The 18,077-nt window shown below is 48.1% G+C and overlaps 2 protein-coding genes across 23 annotated transcripts in view; one reads left to right on the forward strand and one right to left on the reverse strand.

Moving 5' to 3' along the window:
• Positions 1-1,244: 1,244 nt before the first annotated feature.
• On the forward strand, positions 1,245-4,889 carry LOC145511208 (gasdermin-C4-like). 2 transcript variants are annotated; one of them, XM_081504054.1, is made up of 6 exons: positions 1,245-1,279; positions 1,577-2,207; positions 2,468-2,631; positions 2,971-3,087; positions 3,506-3,579; positions 4,174-4,889. In XM_081504054.1, the coding sequence occupies exons 2-6, from the start codon at positions 1,930-1,932 to the stop codon at positions 4,438-4,440; spliced, it is 900 nt and encodes a 299-aa protein (XP_081360180.1). In that variant the 5' UTR covers positions 1,245-1,279; positions 1,577-1,929; the 3' UTR covers positions 4,441-4,889. The 2 variants fall into 2 exon arrangements, with proteins under 2 accessions (XP_081360180.1, XP_081360182.1); XM_081504056.1 differs by lacking the exon at positions 2,468-2,631 and having other exon boundaries at positions 1,251-1,279; positions 1,577-1,624; positions 4,132-4,889.
• Positions 4,890-11,362: 6,473 nt separating this feature from the next.
• CYRIB (CYFIP related Rac1 interactor B) overlaps positions 11,363-18,077 on the reverse strand; it is a 147,824-nt gene continuing 141,109 nt past the window's right edge. For all 21 annotated transcript variants that reach the window (XM_081504035.1, XM_081504039.1, XM_081504047.1 and 18 more), the window contains 3 exons: positions 17,902-18,028; positions 16,393-16,463; positions 11,363-12,106 (listed from right to left, as the gene is read on the reverse strand). In XM_081504035.1, the coding sequence (XP_081360161.1) occupies positions 12,043-12,106; positions 16,393-16,463; positions 17,902-18,028 (262 nt within the window). In that variant the 3' untranslated portion in view covers positions 11,363-12,042. The remainder of the gene's footprint in view (positions 12,107-16,392; positions 16,464-17,901; positions 18,029-18,077) is intronic.

Genomic DNA, 18,077 nt, shown 5'->3' on the forward strand with positions numbered 1-18,077 from the left:
ACACACGCACACACACACAGTTTTCACTGGTGTGGACTAGGGCCCAGTCGCTGGTGTTCTGAGTCTCCCAGGTGAGTCTTACCTGCTGCTGGGGAGCAGTATCACAGTGCAGGGGGTTTCACATCAACTTTGAAATTGGGTGTGTCTGGGTGCCAACCCCAGCTCTGCCCCTGGGTGGCTGTGTGGCCTTGGGCAAGTCATTTGGACCTCTGAGCTTGACTTCTCTGGTCCTTGAAGCTGGGCTGGAATCAGGGTGAGACTGCAGCAATGTGAGAAGAGTGCCCGCAACGTGCCAAGGGCAGGGACCGACCAGCAGGGTTCCTCTGACCTGCCTTCAAGACCCAGACTTGCTCCTCATCAGCTCTGTTCTTCAGCCACGCAGCGTCCATGGGCTGCCTCCAGTCCCCACTGTGACGGGGGAGGCGGGGCCCCACGCTAGCATTCTAGGGCTCCCGGGGATCTCGACTCCCACAAATCGAGTTGCACTCACAGCATCACCTCCGGGCCCCACCTCTCACCATCCCCATGAGTGCAGGTAGGGGCCGGTCACCTGGAGGTCAGTTTCCAGGCCACCAAACTGGATACCGTCCAGGAGCTCAGACGTACAGAACGGTCCCATACTCTCGTCTCATCCGTTACTCAGGATAGTTCTCTTGCTTCTTGGTAGCACTTCTCTGGTGGGATCCGGTACTGATGGTGGCGCCACTGGCCCCACGTCAGGAGTCCCAGCTTCCGGAGAGCCCCCTCTGTCAGCTGCCCTCTGACAGAGGACGACCTATGGAGGTTCTCGAACTACCACGCCCCGGGCTTCCTGCTCAGCCCTTCCCCAAGTGAACCCTCTAAACTATGGACGACACATAATGAGGCAAAACAAAACTCATTTCTTTGCAGTGGGAACTTTGAGCACTTTTGCCATGCCACCGTGGATTGCTTTGACCCCAGAAAGCCCTGGGGACTTTCGGAAATGTCTCACGTGCAACATATTTTGCAAAGTGCCTTCCTGCTGTGCCAGAGTGATCCCTGCCTTTGCACCTTCCTCTCCTCCAACCTCAGCAGCCCCTGGTCATCATGTCGGTCTCCTGCAGCCCCTCTCCCTGTGCCCGCCATCCCCCGCTCCTGTCCAGCCCTGAGACCCCTTCCTGCAGGTCCTAGAATCTCCCCGCCCCCTCCCAGCTGCAGGGTCAGAGCACTGTGGCCAAGGAGAAGGCAGTGGGCATCCCACAGGGCACTGTCTTGGCCTACAGGGTGCTGCAGCTGGTGATGGAGGAGGACTGCTGGGGTACGTGGAGGCTGGAGGAGCTGGTTGGGGGGTGCTGAGTAAGGGGCAGGAAGAGGGAGAGGGAGGCTGTTTCCTCGTGGGCCTGAGCACTCATGCCTTTCCTAGCGGGCTTCCAGGCCAGATCTCAGGGAGGCCTCACCACCCCGCCTGAGCCCGGGTTGCCCCGGGGGGTGGGGATGGGGCCGAGGCATTGGACCTGAGGAAGGGAGAGACAAGAGAATCACATGGACCAGAGGTGGACCTGCTCATTGGTGGTCCAGGGACTTTTCTCTTTTCTTTACCCCTGCTCCCACGCAGCTGTTCTGTACCTGCCTGAAGGGAAGCTCTGTAGAAATGCCAGTGGAGGTGAATGACCCCTGCTGGGAGCTCAGGAACCCAGCCAGAAATCACCGCTTCTCCAGAGAAGACCCTGATCCCGTCGTCGGGGCCCCCTCCCACCCCACGCAGTCGCCCTGTGTCACTCGGGGGCAGGGAGGGCCCTGTGTCCTCTCCCCAGGGGGTGGAGATGCGCTCGAAACACCAGGACCAGGCTGTGGGGAGGACGGTGAGCATGGGGCTCGTGGGCCGGCTCCAGGAGCCAGCTCCAGCCTTGGTCTCCCCACTGCACTAGGGGAGGTTGGGGCTTTCTTCCCAGGTCAGGAAGATTGGTGATGATGTCTGGGCAGCGTTGGGTACCTGGAAGGCTCTCCAGAGGCGGCCTGTATGGTCAACAAAACAGGGGTGGGAAGGCAGGGCCCTCTGACCAGCCTGCCAGGTCCACCCACCCGCCCACCCACCTCTGCAGTGGCACTGAGACCCTGAGAAGCCCTGCCTTAGCCATCCTGGAAGGGCGATGGGGTGGAGAGGGGCTCAGTCCGGGGGTCCGAGCAACAGACAGTGGGGCAGAGAAGTGGCCTCTCCGTGAGCTGAAGCATCAGCCCTGGGCAGGGTGAGTGACTGAGGAGGAGGAGAGGGAGGTGGTGGAAGGAGGAAGGTGAGGATAAGCCCCATGGGTGTGCAGCGCCTGGCATGCAATAGGTGCTCAGAACATGCTGAGTGCCTACTGTGTACCAGGGAAGGCAGGAGGGGTGAGCACAAAAAGGCACACTCTGCCTGACGTGGAGCTTCCCCGGGGCTGATCAGGGTGGGGCTGGCGCTAGGCAGGAGCCTGGGCACAGGACACAGCGGTGCCAACACCTCTACCAACAGGCAGGGCCACCAGCTAGGAGCCCGACTTCCAGGGCCTGGGGAGGCAGGCAGGGGCTCAGCTGGAGGCCCTGGCCAGGCTGCCCCCAGAGCCACAGCTCTCCCAGCTGGGCGCCCTCTGGGAGTTGCTCCAGAGCCCCTGGGCCCTGCAGGAGCTCAAAGACACGGTGAGGGGCCCAGTGGTCAGGGCAGGGAGCGGGCAGGGGAGTGAGCGGCAGGAATGGGAGATGTTCCGGGTCTTGGTGGCACACGACCTCCTGTGGCCCCGCTGACTGGGCGCCACCCGGCCCCAGCTGCTGTGCGAGGCTCTCCCTGAAGCCCAAGGAGGGACCTTGGTCCAGTGCAGCTGGCGCTGGACCCAGGCTTGTCCCAGCCTCCCTGGCATCGTGAGGGGCTGGGGCCCCAGGGAGTGGGGACGGGAGCCTGGGCAACAGGGAGCACGGACGGAGGACAGAGGGGCACCCACGGTTGCCTCTCCTTGCTCTTTCTCGCCGTCTCCCCTGCAGCTGGAGCAGGCCTTGGACACCGGGGTGCCGGGACAGCTGGGTGGCCCCGGGATTCCTCGGGTGGCCTATTGCCCTTGAGAAGCAGGGCCATCCTCTGCATTCTCAGAGCACTGGTCGGTAAGAGGACGCCATGGGCTGGGGCTGGAGGAAGGGCTGGGTTCTCGTGCTGGCTTGGCAGGGGGAGCCTGGACTGGTCTCACCGTCCCCCGGTTAGTAACCACCTCGCAAAGCCACCAGTCCCACAAACACCCTTGGTCAGTGAAGCCCCCCACACATACCCTTGATGGATTGTGATTTAGGAAAACTGAGGGCCATGAAGTGGTCTTACTGAAGGCCACACAGCACTTCCAGGGCAGGCACAGATCCCGCCTTCTAGAACCTTCTGGGGGAAGATGGCCCCAGAGATCCCGGGTGGGGCATGTCCCCACCTCAGGGCTCCAGTATCCCAGCCCATCCTCCCCGAGGCCACCAGGTCCCTGAGGAGAGGACCGGGTGCTGCAGGCCCGTGGTGGCCCTCACCCCCGTCTCCCCACAGCACTGAGTGACACCCAACCCTGCCTGCCGGCCGGGTGCCTGAACAGAGGGGTCCTGCCCCAGCAGCTGGAGCTGGTGAGAGCCTGGGGCGGGGGCATAAGGGGCGCGCTGGGCTCCGACCCCTGTGGACCCAGACCACCATGGCAGGCACACGCAGGCTCATTCAAGGGTTAGGCTTGGTTCCTGCCTCGTGCCGGGCCCTCTGCGCGGGCCTGAGAACACAGGCTGGTCAAGTGGAGACTCCAACAGGTGATTGCAGACAGCGCCCAGAACAGGAGACGCGCTGGGTCTTGTGTAGTTTATGTTGGCAGCTGTGGGGGCCCGGGGGGGGGGGGTTCCGAAAGGGGGCCCCTCCACGCAATTCAGGGATTAATGGATGAAGAGATGGGGTGGGTTTCCAGGCAGAACAGTGTATGCAGTGTATTCAGAGCACTGGGGGTGCTGGAAACCAAGGCCCCAGGTAGCTCAGGGAAGGGCGTGTTTGGGGGGGCACGGTCCTTGGGGCCCCAGTTCTTCAGGGAGCAAGGCCCCAGACTCAGGTGTGGTGGAGGGGTTTGGGTGGGGTGTGGGGGCCAGTGATCAGAGGCCCCAGGCTCCCGCCCTTAGGGTGGGTCCCACTGCTTCCAGCCTTGGGAGGCCTATATGTTTGCCCCAGGTGATTCCTGGCAGGTGGCGAGCATCTTAGAGCTGAACTACAACCAGAGGAAGGACACAGACTTCTCGCTGCCCCCAGAAGTCCTCTCCTGGCTGCAGCGTGAGGATGCAGCTCTCACCCTGAGCCTTGTAGAGAGCTATGGGCTGGAGCTGCGGGGCCCTGGCCACCTAGTCACCCAGGACCCTCAGGTGGTGCTGCAGCTGTCTGCGCTCTGCATGTCCCTCGCGGGGCTGCAGCTGCTGGCTGACCCCAGCCCCGTGGCCCTCCAGGCCGATGCCTGAGGAGGGTGCTCCATACTCCCCGAGGGGCCCTGCCGCCGTGACTCCAGGGAGCGGCTGGCCCAGAGCTTCCACGCAGGGCTGGGTGCGGCTGCCCCTCCGGTGGCCCCAGGTGACGGGGAGCTCCGCCCGGCTCAGCTCACACCCCTTTCCCTTCTCAGGACCAGCCCCCAAACCTCAGTCGCCTATCCAGGTCTGGGGTAGCGGGGGCCCCAGTTAGGCTAGAGTCCTACCTTGGATCAAGATTATTCCAGGAGGGCCTGTAGAGGCTGGTTCCAGAACACCCTCCCCATCGCCGACAGTTGGGTAGCTCTGGGCATATCCTGCCCTCTTTGTGCTTCTTTCTCCTGTAAAATCACCCCCACCCCCATACAATGGAGTGATCAGAATTCCTAGCTCGTAGGATTGTAGTGAAAATTTTAAAAGTTGTAACTAAACTATTCAGCACAGTGCCTGGGTGTCGGCTATTACTGTCCCATGTCGTTAAGAATGGTATTGCTGTTGTAGAAGAAGCTGCCCGACCTCTCTCCAGGTTCACAAAGGACTTGGCCAGCCTCCCCTTCATTTCAGCACCTTGCCGCTCTCCTTCAGCCTGTTTCCCCACCTGTAAAATGAGAGAGGTGGGTCAAACTGCTCCGTTGTCATCCAGCTGCACTGTTCAGGGATTTCACTATGGACCGGGGTGCAGGCTAAGAGCTGTGAGTGTTTGTGTGTGCAGTGGGGAGGGTGGGTGTGCACACGAGTGTGTCAGGCCTTGCATGGGGAGTAGAGGAAGAGCCTGAGGCCAGGACCAGGTCTCCCTACTCCCAGATCCATGCTCTTCCTAGCAGAGCCCACCCAGATGGAAATGAGTAAGTGCTCAGAGGCAGAGAGATCACTCAGCAGGATCACTTGATATATTCTCTTCTACCGATGAAACTTGTCTGACAAAACAGTGGTCACTGTAAAAAAAGTTTCAGAAAGGAATGAAGAACATTTTAATCTCCTTAATCCACTTCTCAGAAATAACCAATATTGACATTCTGATGTTTATCCTTTCAGTATTTTTTTCATCACTCATACAAATTATCTTGCAGAAAAATTCAGTAACTTAGTTTTATACACTTATTTTTTTAAAATGTAGTATATTGTGTCCATGCCATTAAACAGTCTCCGTGACCTGAGAAGTGAGGTTTCAGGCAAGAGGACCTTTGCAGACCTCACACCAATCCCTGGAAGGCCCTCTTCTGGAACCAATGCACCAATGTCACGCTTTCACCACATTTGAGCGGCCTGTTGTCTGGAGAGTGTGGACACGGGCTCCTCCTTGTGGGGAAAACAAGAACACACACACTTTCCACTGCATTGCCAGAATTGTCCAGCCCATCAGATAAGTCAAGCCTCTTGTTTTGCATTGTTGCTTCATGGGCTCAGAGAGGCCCATGTTTTAGTAAGTTAGTGAGCCAGAAGTAGTTTAAAAGGGATTAATGTATAACTCATGTGTGTCTTAAAGGACATTAAAGGAGTCCATATACATGATCTTCATGAAAATCCTTTTCCCGCCCCTCACTCCTGTAGCTGCCCCAGCCCCTCTTCCCGCCCCTCCCCTAAGTGCCCCTTAAGCCTTCTCAGCCCCCTCTTCCTCCTCAGGCACCCTCCCCTCTCTGAACTTCATCACACAAACTGGCCAGTCTTCTCTCCCAGCAAGAGTCTTCCCTTTTGCAGGGGAGGGAATGGATGTCCAGTGGCAACAAAAGCCTTCTCTCTTGTGGTCTGGTGAGCACATAATATTCTTCATATGTCTTTAAGTTAAACTTTCTTGAAAAGCAGCTTTTGCCTCAAATGAGAGGTGGTCGTAAATGAACCAACACTGTACTAATTAAATCAAACTGGTTCTATTGTAGAAAGTGAGGATTCTATCGTCATCAAAGTCGGAGAAAAATAATATAATGTTGAGCAAGGGCTCTGAGGCCAGTAGATTTCGACTGAAAATTGGCCCTGTCAGTAGTTGTGTGACCTCAGGCAAGTTCTTCACCTCTGAACATGTCTTCTCATGTTTGCGCCCCTTGAATAGCAAGCTTACATACAGTGGTTTCCTCCCTTTGGAGGACCACTAGCGAGCCCACCCACCGGCCCTCATGGGATGATTTTTGTCTGAACTCTCCTTTCAGCAGCCAAGTCCAGGGCTCCAGGAGCTGTTGGCTTGGGGCCGGCCACAGAGCTGGGATAGGTGAGCTGCCCTGCAGCCCTGGGGGTCTGGGCACAGGTGCCTCCTTCACCTTTGACCACCGGGAGAAGCTCTCCCCTCTCAGGACCCCAGAAGCCAGTGTTGCCTCAGCCGCTACTCCAGGACTGAGGTGGGACCATGGAGATTGACTTTTACAGATGGGGAAAGTGGGGCCCAGGGAAGTCATAAAGCAAGAGAGGGGCAGAAAGGGATCAAACCTGCAGAGTGGAGACTCTCCTCTACACAGACTGTCCTGTGGTCCACCCTCCACAGCCCTACCCCTCCTCCCAGCCTCTCACGGCCAAATGCTCTCTGGAGGACCCCCCCCGCCTCCACCAGACCAACGGATGCCAGGTGCTCGGGGCAGAAACCCTGCCTGGAGCAAGGAGCCAGTGTTTCCAGGACCTAGAAACCACCCCTCACTCTGCAGGGCACACTCCCGGCACCCGCCCCCAGCCCCTTCCTCCCAGGTGCTCAGGCCCTAGGCTAGGATGGCCCTGGACTCTTCTCTCACACACCCACATCTGGTCTGTGGAGGGTCCCTGGGGTCTCTGCCTTCAAAACATATCCCGGCTCTTGTCCCTGCTCACCGCGTCCACGCAATGACCTGCCATCATTTCTGCCTTGGTTACTGCAATGGCTCACCCAGCCTCCCTGCCTCTGTCCTTGCTCATTTCATTCTGTTCCTGGCACAGCAGTTGGAGTGAACCTTATCAAATACATCAGATCCGGTCACTCCTTCGCTCTGAGCCTTCTGATGACTAGACTGAAAGCCAGTCTTCTGGTGGCCTCTACAGCTCTGCCCTCCCCACTGGCTGCCTCTGCTCCCCATACGCTCTCTTCTTACACCCAGAAAACTGCTGCTCTCCTCCACGATGGCCCCACCCAGCACCCATCTTCAGTCCTAGGACACTGTTTAGGTGGGCTGTGAACAGGCACTAAAGTTTCTGACACCAGAATGTGCTGTGAGCCCTGCTGGAATTACCACTAGACCAGAGCGCTGTGTTTAAAATGATTATGCTGCTAGTTCTGGTTTCAAATAGGCAGTTAATCACCTGCCCAGTTAGAGAAATGGCACTACCTCACAGTTTCAGTATTCTTGCCTGGAGAATCCCATGGACAGAGGATCTTGGCAGGTTACATACAGTCGATGGGGTCGCAAGAGTCGGACATGACTGAGCGACTAAGCGCGCACACACACACACACACACACACACAGTAAGTTCTGGCTTCCCAGGTGGTGCTAGTGGTAAAGAACCTGTCTGCCAGTGCAGGAGACCTAAGAGACGTGGGTTCAACCCTTGCATCCAGAAGATGCCCTGGAGGAGGAAATGGCAACCCACTCCAGTAATCCTGCCTGGAGATTTCCATGGACAGAGGAGCCTGGTGGGCTGCAGTCCATAGGGTCGCACAGAGTTGGACACAACTGAAGCAACTTAGCACCAGTGCAGAGCACCACAGTAAGTTACTATTAATCAGTTATAGGATCTCTAAAGGATCATTAAAATTGGGCATCTTTGCCCAATAATACCCTCCTAGACTGAGGAAAGTAGTCAGAACTGGTGCTGGGGACAACTCTGGGGTAAGTGGAGAGCCATACACATTCATGGATATGACACCTGAAATAGGCTACAATACAAACATCATGATGGTCATAACGAGACACGCAGGCAGCATTCCTGGTGCACACGGACAGTACAGTACCAGCAAGCACAGCCCCCAGGGCCACAGTAGAAGGGTAGGTATTTCAAGTATTCCATTTCATGAACGCAGACACATGAGACTCATCCAAAGTTACAAGTTTTAAACGCAGCTCCACCACCTTGGGAGTCTGTGCTGTAACTGTTCACACGAATGCAGCATTTGGCAGACAGTATAGATAAGACATGTACTATATGACATGGAATCAAACGTTAGAGATACTGTCTCCATTCTCATTTTACTGACTAGGAAAGTAAGAGTCCCAAAGAAGCAATATGGCTGGGGTTTCCTGAGTTTTAATCTACAGATCTTTCCACTGCCATCTTCTAGGATCACCATGTAAAGACTGTGAAATACGTGAAATAAGGGATAATTTTGTAAGAATTTATAGAGTAGCAATTACTGCCATCTCAAATGGAATCAGTATGGCATTTTAATTTCAAAGACCAGGGTTTGAGCACAAATGCCTTAAGTCTAAAATACTTGGAGCAATCTTAAAATAGTACAGCATGCTTCTTAATCCAAATCTCTAAAGTGGGAAAACAGCCAAGTGAAAAGTTCTACTCATCCAGAGATAGGTTGAGGGCTGCAGGAACAGGATGAACACATCATGAGGGCTGTCGCTGGTGTAAGACATGACTTCATTCTGTGGAGGAAGAGGCACCGGGGCCGGGGCACCGGATAAGTAAAGCGGTACCGACCAGGCTGGTTTTAGAGGCTAAGAGGGGGTAAAAGGCTTAGAGTGGTAGGAGATTCACCTGCAGAGCGGAGTCACATCTCCCTCCAGCACACCGGGCAGACCTGCTTATTAATCCTGGTCCTCTTTCCTGATGAGCCCGTGGCCAGTCCCACAGTCCTTCATTCTGAGGACAGACATGAACAGAGATCAGACCCGGCGGACCGTGCTATCTGAACGGTAAATACTAAACCAAACTAAACCTACTTTCTGGAAGCAGAGATGGCTCCTTATAACACAAGGCAGCACCGTGCTTCCAACACATGGAAGCTGTTGTTCCGTGGTTCCAACAACCTCAACTTCTTTAAGGTTCTCAAAGACACCTGTTCTTGGAACTAGAGATTCGTCAACTTTCTGAGGGCCATATGGCCTGTCACAAGAATTCCATTCTGCTGTTGTAATGCGAAAGAAGCCAAAAGTAACATGTAAACAAATGAGTGAGGCTGTGTTCCAATAACATTTTATTTATGGACCCTGGAATTTGAATGTCATGTATTTTACACATGCCGTAAAATATAGTTTTGACTTCTGCCAACCTTTTAAAAATGTAGAAACTATTCTTAGTTCATAGGCTGCACAGAAATAGGTGGCAGGAGGACTGGCTCGCAGAGGAGTTTGCTGAGGCCTGGTCAGAGGTTGAGAGAAACTTCTACTTGTTCTCTGATGCGGAGACCACAAACTACATTAACTGCAAAGGCCGCAGCATTATTACTCTATCTGTTTCAGCTGTGACACTATTTTTAATTTATATCCATTCAAGCACTTACACTTGGCACCTCCTTAGATCCACGTACTGGGCAAAATCCTTAGGACACCGAAGGGACATCAGACAAGGCTCTTAAGTTCTCACGGGATGAGTAAAGAGGTCTGGTGAGACGGCAGCAGTGTTTGATGAGACACTTGTATGAGAATCCTAGGGCTGCCACGACGAACTAGCCTCAACTGCGTGGTTTAAAACAAGACACGTTTATTCTCTCCCAGTCCTGGAGGTTGAAATTCTGAAGCCAAGGTGTCAGCAGGGTTGGTTTCTTTGGTGAGGCTCTCTAGGAGAAAGTTTCCCAGCTTCGGGGGCTGCCGGTGACTCTGGGTCCCTCAGTTTGCAGACACACGGCTCCCTCCACTCATGCCTCCATCTTCACATGGCCTCTGCTATGTCCAGTTCCCCTAGCTGCAAAAACCCTTTTTTCCAAATGATGGGGCATCTCCAGGTTCCAGGTAGACTTACCTTCGGGGAAGGGGGACTATTTAACCTTACATCCTCTTTATTGGAAGGTGGCTCGTGTTATCCCCAAGGTTTCATCAAGGAGGCGACATAAGCTGATCCCCCAAAGATGAGAGCTGCTATTCCTCAGACGAATGTGAGGGAGGAAGGAGATGACAGGCTCAGGGACCAGTGGGACCCAAGTATGATACCGAGTGGAACAATCTGAGCAGCACGCAGTTGAGCCTGGCTGGGAGCAGGCTGTGGGTGGCAGAGAGGTAAGCACGGATTCTATCACGACAGGCTGTGGGCATGGGCATCTGGTACTAGTGAGCCAGAGACATGGATGGAATTCTCTGGGATTTTCTCCCAGATAACCCTGAACCCAGCATGGTCGGACGAGACAAATTTTAAGCAGCTTCTCCCCATTAGGACACTTTATGGTTAAGATTTATGATCTTAAAGTAATATGCACATGAAGTTTCCTACCACTAGTGACACTGTGGCCTTCAGTTTCTCCTGCGAAGTCCCCCGTATACTCACTCTCCTCCCAGTATTCAGGACTGTTCTTCCCTCCACATACTATTTCAAGTTGCTTCCTTCCAGCTCCTGAGAACTGCCCTTCAAGCAAAAGTGTAGTTTCCCTTCTGTTGCTACATCCATGCAAGAGTAAATGAAGGATAAAAGTCAAGTATGACAAGATTTCTAGGTCTTATCTTTTCTGGTGGCTCAGTTTTGGTAAAGAATCTGCCTGCAATGCAAGGTTCAATCCCTGGGTCAGGAAGATCCCCTGGAGAAGCAAATAGCTACCCACTCCAGTATTCTTGGCTGGAGAAATCCATGGACAGAGAAGCCTGGTGGGCTACAGTCCAAAGCGTTGGAAAAGGACTTGGTGGCTAAACCACCACCACCACTAGTCTTGTTGTACTCAGCAAGATTTTAAAAGCAATTAAAGTAATAAAAAAGACCCAGCTCTCCCCTAAAAGAAGGGGTAAAATGTACTGTACACAAACATTCCAAAAATGCACATAGGGAAAGCTCTAGAGACCTAGAAACAAAACATCAGTAAGCCAAACCACACTTAGAAAAATGAAAGCTGATTTTTATTTTATCATCAACAGCCATTCTTTAAACATGAACATGCATACGTAATAGTCTACGCACACATCACAGTTTTTTAACGTTAGTTAATAAAGGTTAAACACACAACATACATCCTTACAAAAAAAGTCAAAATGCAAACTTAAAACTTTAAACAAATGTCTTACTAATTTAAAAAAAGTGTGTGTTGGGTACCATTTGTACAACACAGTTAATTTAAACATTTTTATTTTGGCTGCACATGAAAAAAGCGGCAGTAGAAAATAAAGTCATTGAGGGTTTTTAAATAGCAGAATAGGCAGTTTTGCCATGCAGGAGAAGCAATATTAAATATTAGTTTTCAAAAAAAATCCACATTTAAAAATATTTAGTTCAAGTCACAGAATTTTTCTCAGTAGAGACCCCAATGCGATGCATAATTAGCTGCCTTAGATGGCCTGTTTGAAAGGACAATATCCCTTCAGAGTATAACTTTACTGATTTTGGCACAGAAAAGAAGTCTTAAGATCAAGAACGTGATTAAAAAAGAGGGAGAGGAATAGAGGAAAGAAATAAAAAGCAAGAGTAAATGAGATAGTAATTGCAATCACTAAAAACTGTGCATTCTCAGTCACTGCAGAATACTGTCTTCTGTCTACAGCAGGCGCTTTTCCAGAACTGTTATTGCAGCATGGATTTAATCTGCTTGGAGGTAGTCTCATCATTCAAATGTTTTGTTGTGTACCTACAAGGGGAAAAACATCCATTTTAGGGGGTTAAACAAACAAACAAACATAACCTGCATCAGGTTCTATAATTAGTGAAAGAAACAACTGGCCAGGAGAGCTTGTCTTACAAAAGTATGCCTTTTCAGCCCAGCTTTACCCCTGTTCAGGTCCCTGCTGGCTGATGCTCCTCCTACCTTTACACAGAATATCCAATGGCTGTTTTACTCATTTAAAACTACCTACCTCATTGAAAAGGTTTGGTTAGATTCTACAGTAAACAATTATCTATAACTTCCCTCTCAAAGGAAAATAGCTGCCCAGTATCAAAGGCTGGCAAATTATAGCCCATGGATCAAATCCAACCTACCATCTATTTTTGTATGGCCTGTGAGCTAAGCATATTTTTACATTTTTAAATGGTTGAGGGAAAAAGTAAACAAACAAAAAAAATAGTATTTCACGTTAATGTGGAAATCACATCAAATTCAAATTTCAGTGTTTATAACTAATTTTACTGGAACAGAGCCATGCTGATTCACTTAAGTATAGTCTATGGTCACGTTCCTGCTACAAGGGGAGAGCTGAACAGCTGTGATAGATGCCACAGGGCCTATAAAGGCTAAAATATTTGCTTATTCTCTGGTCCTTTACAAAAACGGTTTGCAAATTCCTGTTCTCCTTTGTATTTAAGACAGTTCATCCTCACATTTTTATCAAGAAAAGGCCAACAGCATCTGATACAAGTGAAAATAACATAATGTGTATGTGAAGATGAATGGCATTATTTCACTTTACACATAAACACAAAAGTCCTTTTCCAAGTGCATATGACTTTTCTACTGAAGAAAAGCAACTAATACTATTTAAGTTTAAGAATAAACTTAATAGATTAATAAAGAAGGTAATTATCTAGCACTGAACCTGAACCCCAGCTCTAGTTTTGTTTCTCTTTCTCTTATGATCAAAGAAACTTGGTTCCATTTCTCCATCTGTAACATACAGACATGGCTTGCTGCTTTCTCCTCATCACATAGTGTCAGTTGGAGGGAACTATATCATTACTACAGAAAAGTATTCAAAACAAGCAACTATATATATATATATATGTAACTATATTATTTAAAACTTGACTCCGAGGAAAAGGAGGGAGTGAGCATCTGAAATAAATAAGCTATTCACTTAAAAAAGAAAATAATGCAGCAAAAATGTGTTATATTTTGTAGAGACAGAAATAACAACACTTGCACAGCACTTTGGGGATTCCAAAATGCTTTTTTAACAGTATCTTCTTTGCTCTGAGTGAAGCATGTTAAGAGCTAGGTTGGTTTAGTTTAAGCAGTGTTTCTCAAAGTACCAACATTATCTACAACACACAGGGTGCTTATTTATAAAGTGAGGTGCCTGCACCGCCCCCCTACCCAGACCTAACGAAAAGACTAGACTCTCTGGAGATGGTAACCTATGAATCTGTATTTCCTTTCCATCCAGATGATTTCAGAGGACAATGATTAATCTCAGAGTAAATCTACGGTTTGATGATGCAGTATCAAGTATACGGGATTTTAAGAATAAAACCCTGAATCTGAAAATAGACTCCAAGATTTATTAGTCGTATCATCTTTAAGTCTCTCAAGAGCTTCAGGTGCCTACTGTAGAATGGAGACACCCCCACTGGCCCATACCCATCAGCTACCTCACTAAGCTGTGGTGAAGATTCAATAAAGCCCCAGACATGAAACTGCACGGTAAATGTACGGTGATATAAAACTGTTACTAATTATAACCATTACAACATTGCAACAGGTATACTGGTTAACCTCACAAAAACTCCCGGGGGGGAAATAACAACCAGACACAGAATATGTGTTTCACTATGAGTAAGAACAGCTCAGGAGTTATCTCTGCAGCGAACTTTTATTTTCTGACTTCAATGATATTATTTAGAAAGGAAAACTACAGCTGCCAAGTGGCCCTCTTTCTCTCAAACACAGCCTGTTTGGGGCGGATGTCAACACCATTGTACTCATTGCCACTGCCTTCCTCTGTCCCACACCAAATTACTTTTACATTGTGAAAAACAGAAGTGAACTCTGCATTTTAAATTACTGTTGAAAGCACCGTCCCTTCAGGGTAAATAAATGTTACACTAAAACTTCCTAGACTTCTATTATTTCTTACTTAAGGGAAAAAAGAGTTCCTGTCACTTGCTGGCTTTGGAAGAGCCTGCTGCTGCTGCTGCTGCTAAGTCGCGTCAGTCGTGTCCGACTCTGTGCGACCCCATAGACGGCAGCCCACCAGGCTCCCCCATCCCTGGGATTCTCCAGGCAAGAGTACTGGAGTGGGTTGCCATTTCCTTCTCCAGGGCATGAAAGTGAAAAGTGAAAGTGGAGTCGCTCAGTCGTGTCTGACTCAGTGACCCCATGGACTGCAGCCCGCCAGGCTCCTCCGTCCATGGGATTTTCCAGGCAAGAGTACTGGAGTGGGATGCCATTGCCATCTCCTTGGAAGAGGCTAACCAATCAGAAAGGAAAGGGCTTGGAAGAGAGCTAGGGATGACTGCGACATGGGGAATCCTCAGAAAGGGATCAAGCAGCAAGAATCACAATACCGTAAATATTGTTATACTCAGTGAAAAGGCTCCAGAGTAAAAAATTCAAAGAACTTACGGTTTTTGATAGGCTTATGGTTGAAACAGTGTGATATAAGGATTTTTTTTTTTTGGTTGTTGTATTATGTTCCTTAATCATTCTGGTTTTCACTTAGAATACATCTTCTTTTTATTTATTTTTTAATTGAAGGATAATTGCTTTACAATGTTGTGCTGGTTTCTTCCATACAACAAGAATCAGTTGTTAACTATACATATATATATATATATATATCCCCTCCCTCAAGAGCCTTCTTCCCATCCCCGCCCCTAGAATAGACCATCTTTATTTAGACAGTCAGTGCTTACAGAATACTTTTCATCATCTTAATAAAATAATTTCATGGTTCCACTCAGCTGAAATGACACAGCCTAGATTCTACTTAATGATGCACCAGATGTGACTAAGTGTCCAAAAAGAATAAACAATCTGTTTTGCTCACAAAACATGTGAGGAAGGTAATACTATATTAGAAATCAGTTTATTCTATTACGTGAACTACAATGCACTACAATGGCCTATGACTTCCAAAAGGCACTGAATAAATATCTGCGTTCATATAGTTCTTGTGTTCAAACACAAAACAATCAAGTAACAAGCAAATCATCTTTTATGTTAGGGAAATGATAACTACCAATTAAATCTCTGTAATCAAGACTCTATAATGGGTTGAGATTTTCATTTAAAAATAGTCCAGGATTCAAAGGAGCTTTAGTAACTAAATCAAGTAAGTCTAAACTGAGAAGACAGACATCAAATAATGTCTAGACTGCTTTATTTTCATTATAAAAAATGCACAAAAGTAATAAAGATCTGTAGTATGAACACAGAAATATAATTATACTATACTAAGGGAAAAGTTCAGCTATGAAACAGTTCGTATATTATTATTTTGTAAAAGGTAACTTTTATATAAAGCTATGACTATATACACGGAGAAGGCAATGGCACCCCACTCCAGTACTCTTGCCTGGAAAATCCCATGGACGGAGGAGCCTGGTAGGCTACAGTCCATGGGGTCGCTAAGAGTCGGACACGACTGAGCGACTTCACTTTCACTTTTCCCTTTCATGCACTGGAGAAGGAAATGGCAACCCACTCCAGTATCCTTGCCTGGAGAATCCTAGGGACGGCGGAACCTGGTAGGCTGCCGTCTATGGGGTCGCACAGAGTTGGACACGACTGAAGCAACTTAGCAGCAGCAGCATGACTATATACAAGTATTTTAAAAAGACACTCTGGAAGGATATGTATCAAAATGTTAAAAAAAGAAAAAAAACTGGAAGGGTATATACCAAAATGTTAATAGTGGTTTATTTCAAAATAGTGAGGGTTCTGTATTTTCTTCTTAAAATTTTCTTGTTTTCTGAGTTTTATATAATTGCTTTTATTAAAAAAACAAAAAAGCAGTCCTTCCTTTGAGGCGGGGCAGAAAAGTGAAAACCACACTCTTCAGCAAAGAAATGAAGCTGCTATTTTCAGTGGGACACACACACATTCTTCATTATAAAAAATATTGTGACCAATATTTGAAAGCAAGACTATCAATAAGCAAAATGAGATCTTCACATTTCTAACATTTATGTGTTACTCACACATTGGAACAACATCTCAACACGTTCGCCCTATCCACGTGTACCTGTGAGCATACCCACCTGAGAGCATTGAGAAGACCTTCTACGCTGTTAGGAGGTTGGTCCTTAAGAACTTTGATACAGCCTTTCATCTATGTAGAAAATGAAACAGAAAAGGTGAAACATTGATTTTTCATCTAACATTCATTCTCAAAACAGTTAATTCTTAAACCAGCTCCGTAACTATGGCGCTCATGAGAAATTACACACTAGAAATGTCAAAACAATTATTCTTAGAATAGAGGGAAAAAATCTACTCAAGTGTTATTTTCAGTTTGTCAATCAAACAAAACTTTTTGGAAACTAAATCAGATGAACAGAAGCACCAAACACACTAATGAGAAAACTAAGGGTTTACTAAAGTAGGACTTTCTGGAAAAGGTGTTGTGTAGCCTTTTAAAGGATGGAATGGACACACTGGTAAGGAAAAGAGGCACCTTCCAGGTAGATGAACCGTATAAATAAAGTAAGAAAGCTCATCACATGCAGAGGGCTAAGGTGAATCGCACAGGGCAGTTCACAGAAGGCCTCAAAGTCAGGAGGACTTATGGGGAACTGATGAGGATGGCAGCAGAGACTTGTCACAGGCTTCACAAAAAGGGAACAACTCAATGAAAATGATTCTCAAGGAAGATGAGCCTGATTACCGTGAGAAAGCACAGCATGGCAGAAACACCACAGGCTTTGGAAGCCATGGAGATGTGGGTTCAAAATCCAGGTACTATTCACTAGCAATTACATTAAGAAATCTCTCTAAACTTTATTTCTCTATTAATACAGGGGAAATAACACCTACATCCTGAGTATTTTCAAAGTTAAATGAGAGAGCAAATGTTAAAATTCCTGGGACACAGTAATGACTCAATAAATGCTGACTTATTTCTCTTTTCATAGGATAAATGAAGACAAGAAGACTAATCATCAGTCCTCTACATATGAAATGTCAAGAGACTGTCAAAGGGTAACTGAGAAGACAATTCTCAGTAAATACTGGTTAAAATTCTCATGAACCAGATGTGAGAGTGAGGCGAGAAATTACAAAGTAGAGAAACTCAGGCTACAACCACAAATTATGATGACTGGGAGGAGAAGGGACAATATATAGTCTTCAACTTTCTTCACTGGGGCACCTCTACTGGCTTTTAATACATACTTTGAAGTAAATCTTTTGCTTAAAAATGGCCTTCGGTCAAAGGAATGAAAGAATACAATAAAAAGATTTTTTTATGTTTCATTATTTATTTACATATACTGCCAAATATGTGGAAGTACCACTTATGAATGACACTTCCCCACAAGGAGATACTCTATAAAACAGTGCAGCAACCTTCGGTCATTCTATTCCACCTGTATCTAGGCTGTAAGAAATACCATGAGAGAGGAGAGAAAACCAAAATCTACCATTATCACAAACTGTAAAACTAAATTCTGAGTCAGAGTGTAGCCAACCAGCTCTTTAAATAAAAGTCTAGGGTTTCCACTTATGTTTGAAATTACTGGGAATTACATAAAATAACAAATATAACTTACATCAATTTTTGAAGTTTTGGCGAATGCTCCCACTGGATGCACATGGTCATAGAGTATTATGACGCCCACCATTACCCTCAAGCAGAATGACACTGTCTCTTCATTTGTAAATCTGCTTCTGTATTCCCTGGAGGGTAGAAAACATAAAGGTGGATGAGGCCCATCACAGACTCATG

The sequence above is a fragment of the Giraffa tippelskirchi genome, chromosome 6 (genome assembly GCF_054371585.1).
Source record: "Giraffa tippelskirchi isolate mGirTip1 chromosome 6, T2T-mGirTip1v1.2.pri, whole genome shotgun sequence".
Taxonomy (NCBI): Eukaryota; Metazoa; Chordata; class Mammalia; order Artiodactyla; family Giraffidae; genus Giraffa; species Giraffa tippelskirchi.

Excerpts from the sequence above, each read along its gene's own strand:
- LOC145511208 (XM_081504054.1), top strand. The coding sequence starts at position 1,930 with ATGATGTCTGGGCAGCGTTGGGTACCTGGAAGGCTCTCCAGAGGCGGC. Across the intron at positions 2,208-2,467 it reads AAGCATCAGCCCTGGGCAGG|GCAGGGCCACCAGCTAGGAG; the intron begins GTGAGTGACTGA and ends CTCTACCAACAG. Across the intron at positions 2,632-2,970 it reads TGCAGGAGCTCAAAGACACG|CTGGAGCAGGCCTTGGACAC; the intron begins GTGAGGGGCCCA and ends TCTCCCCTGCAG.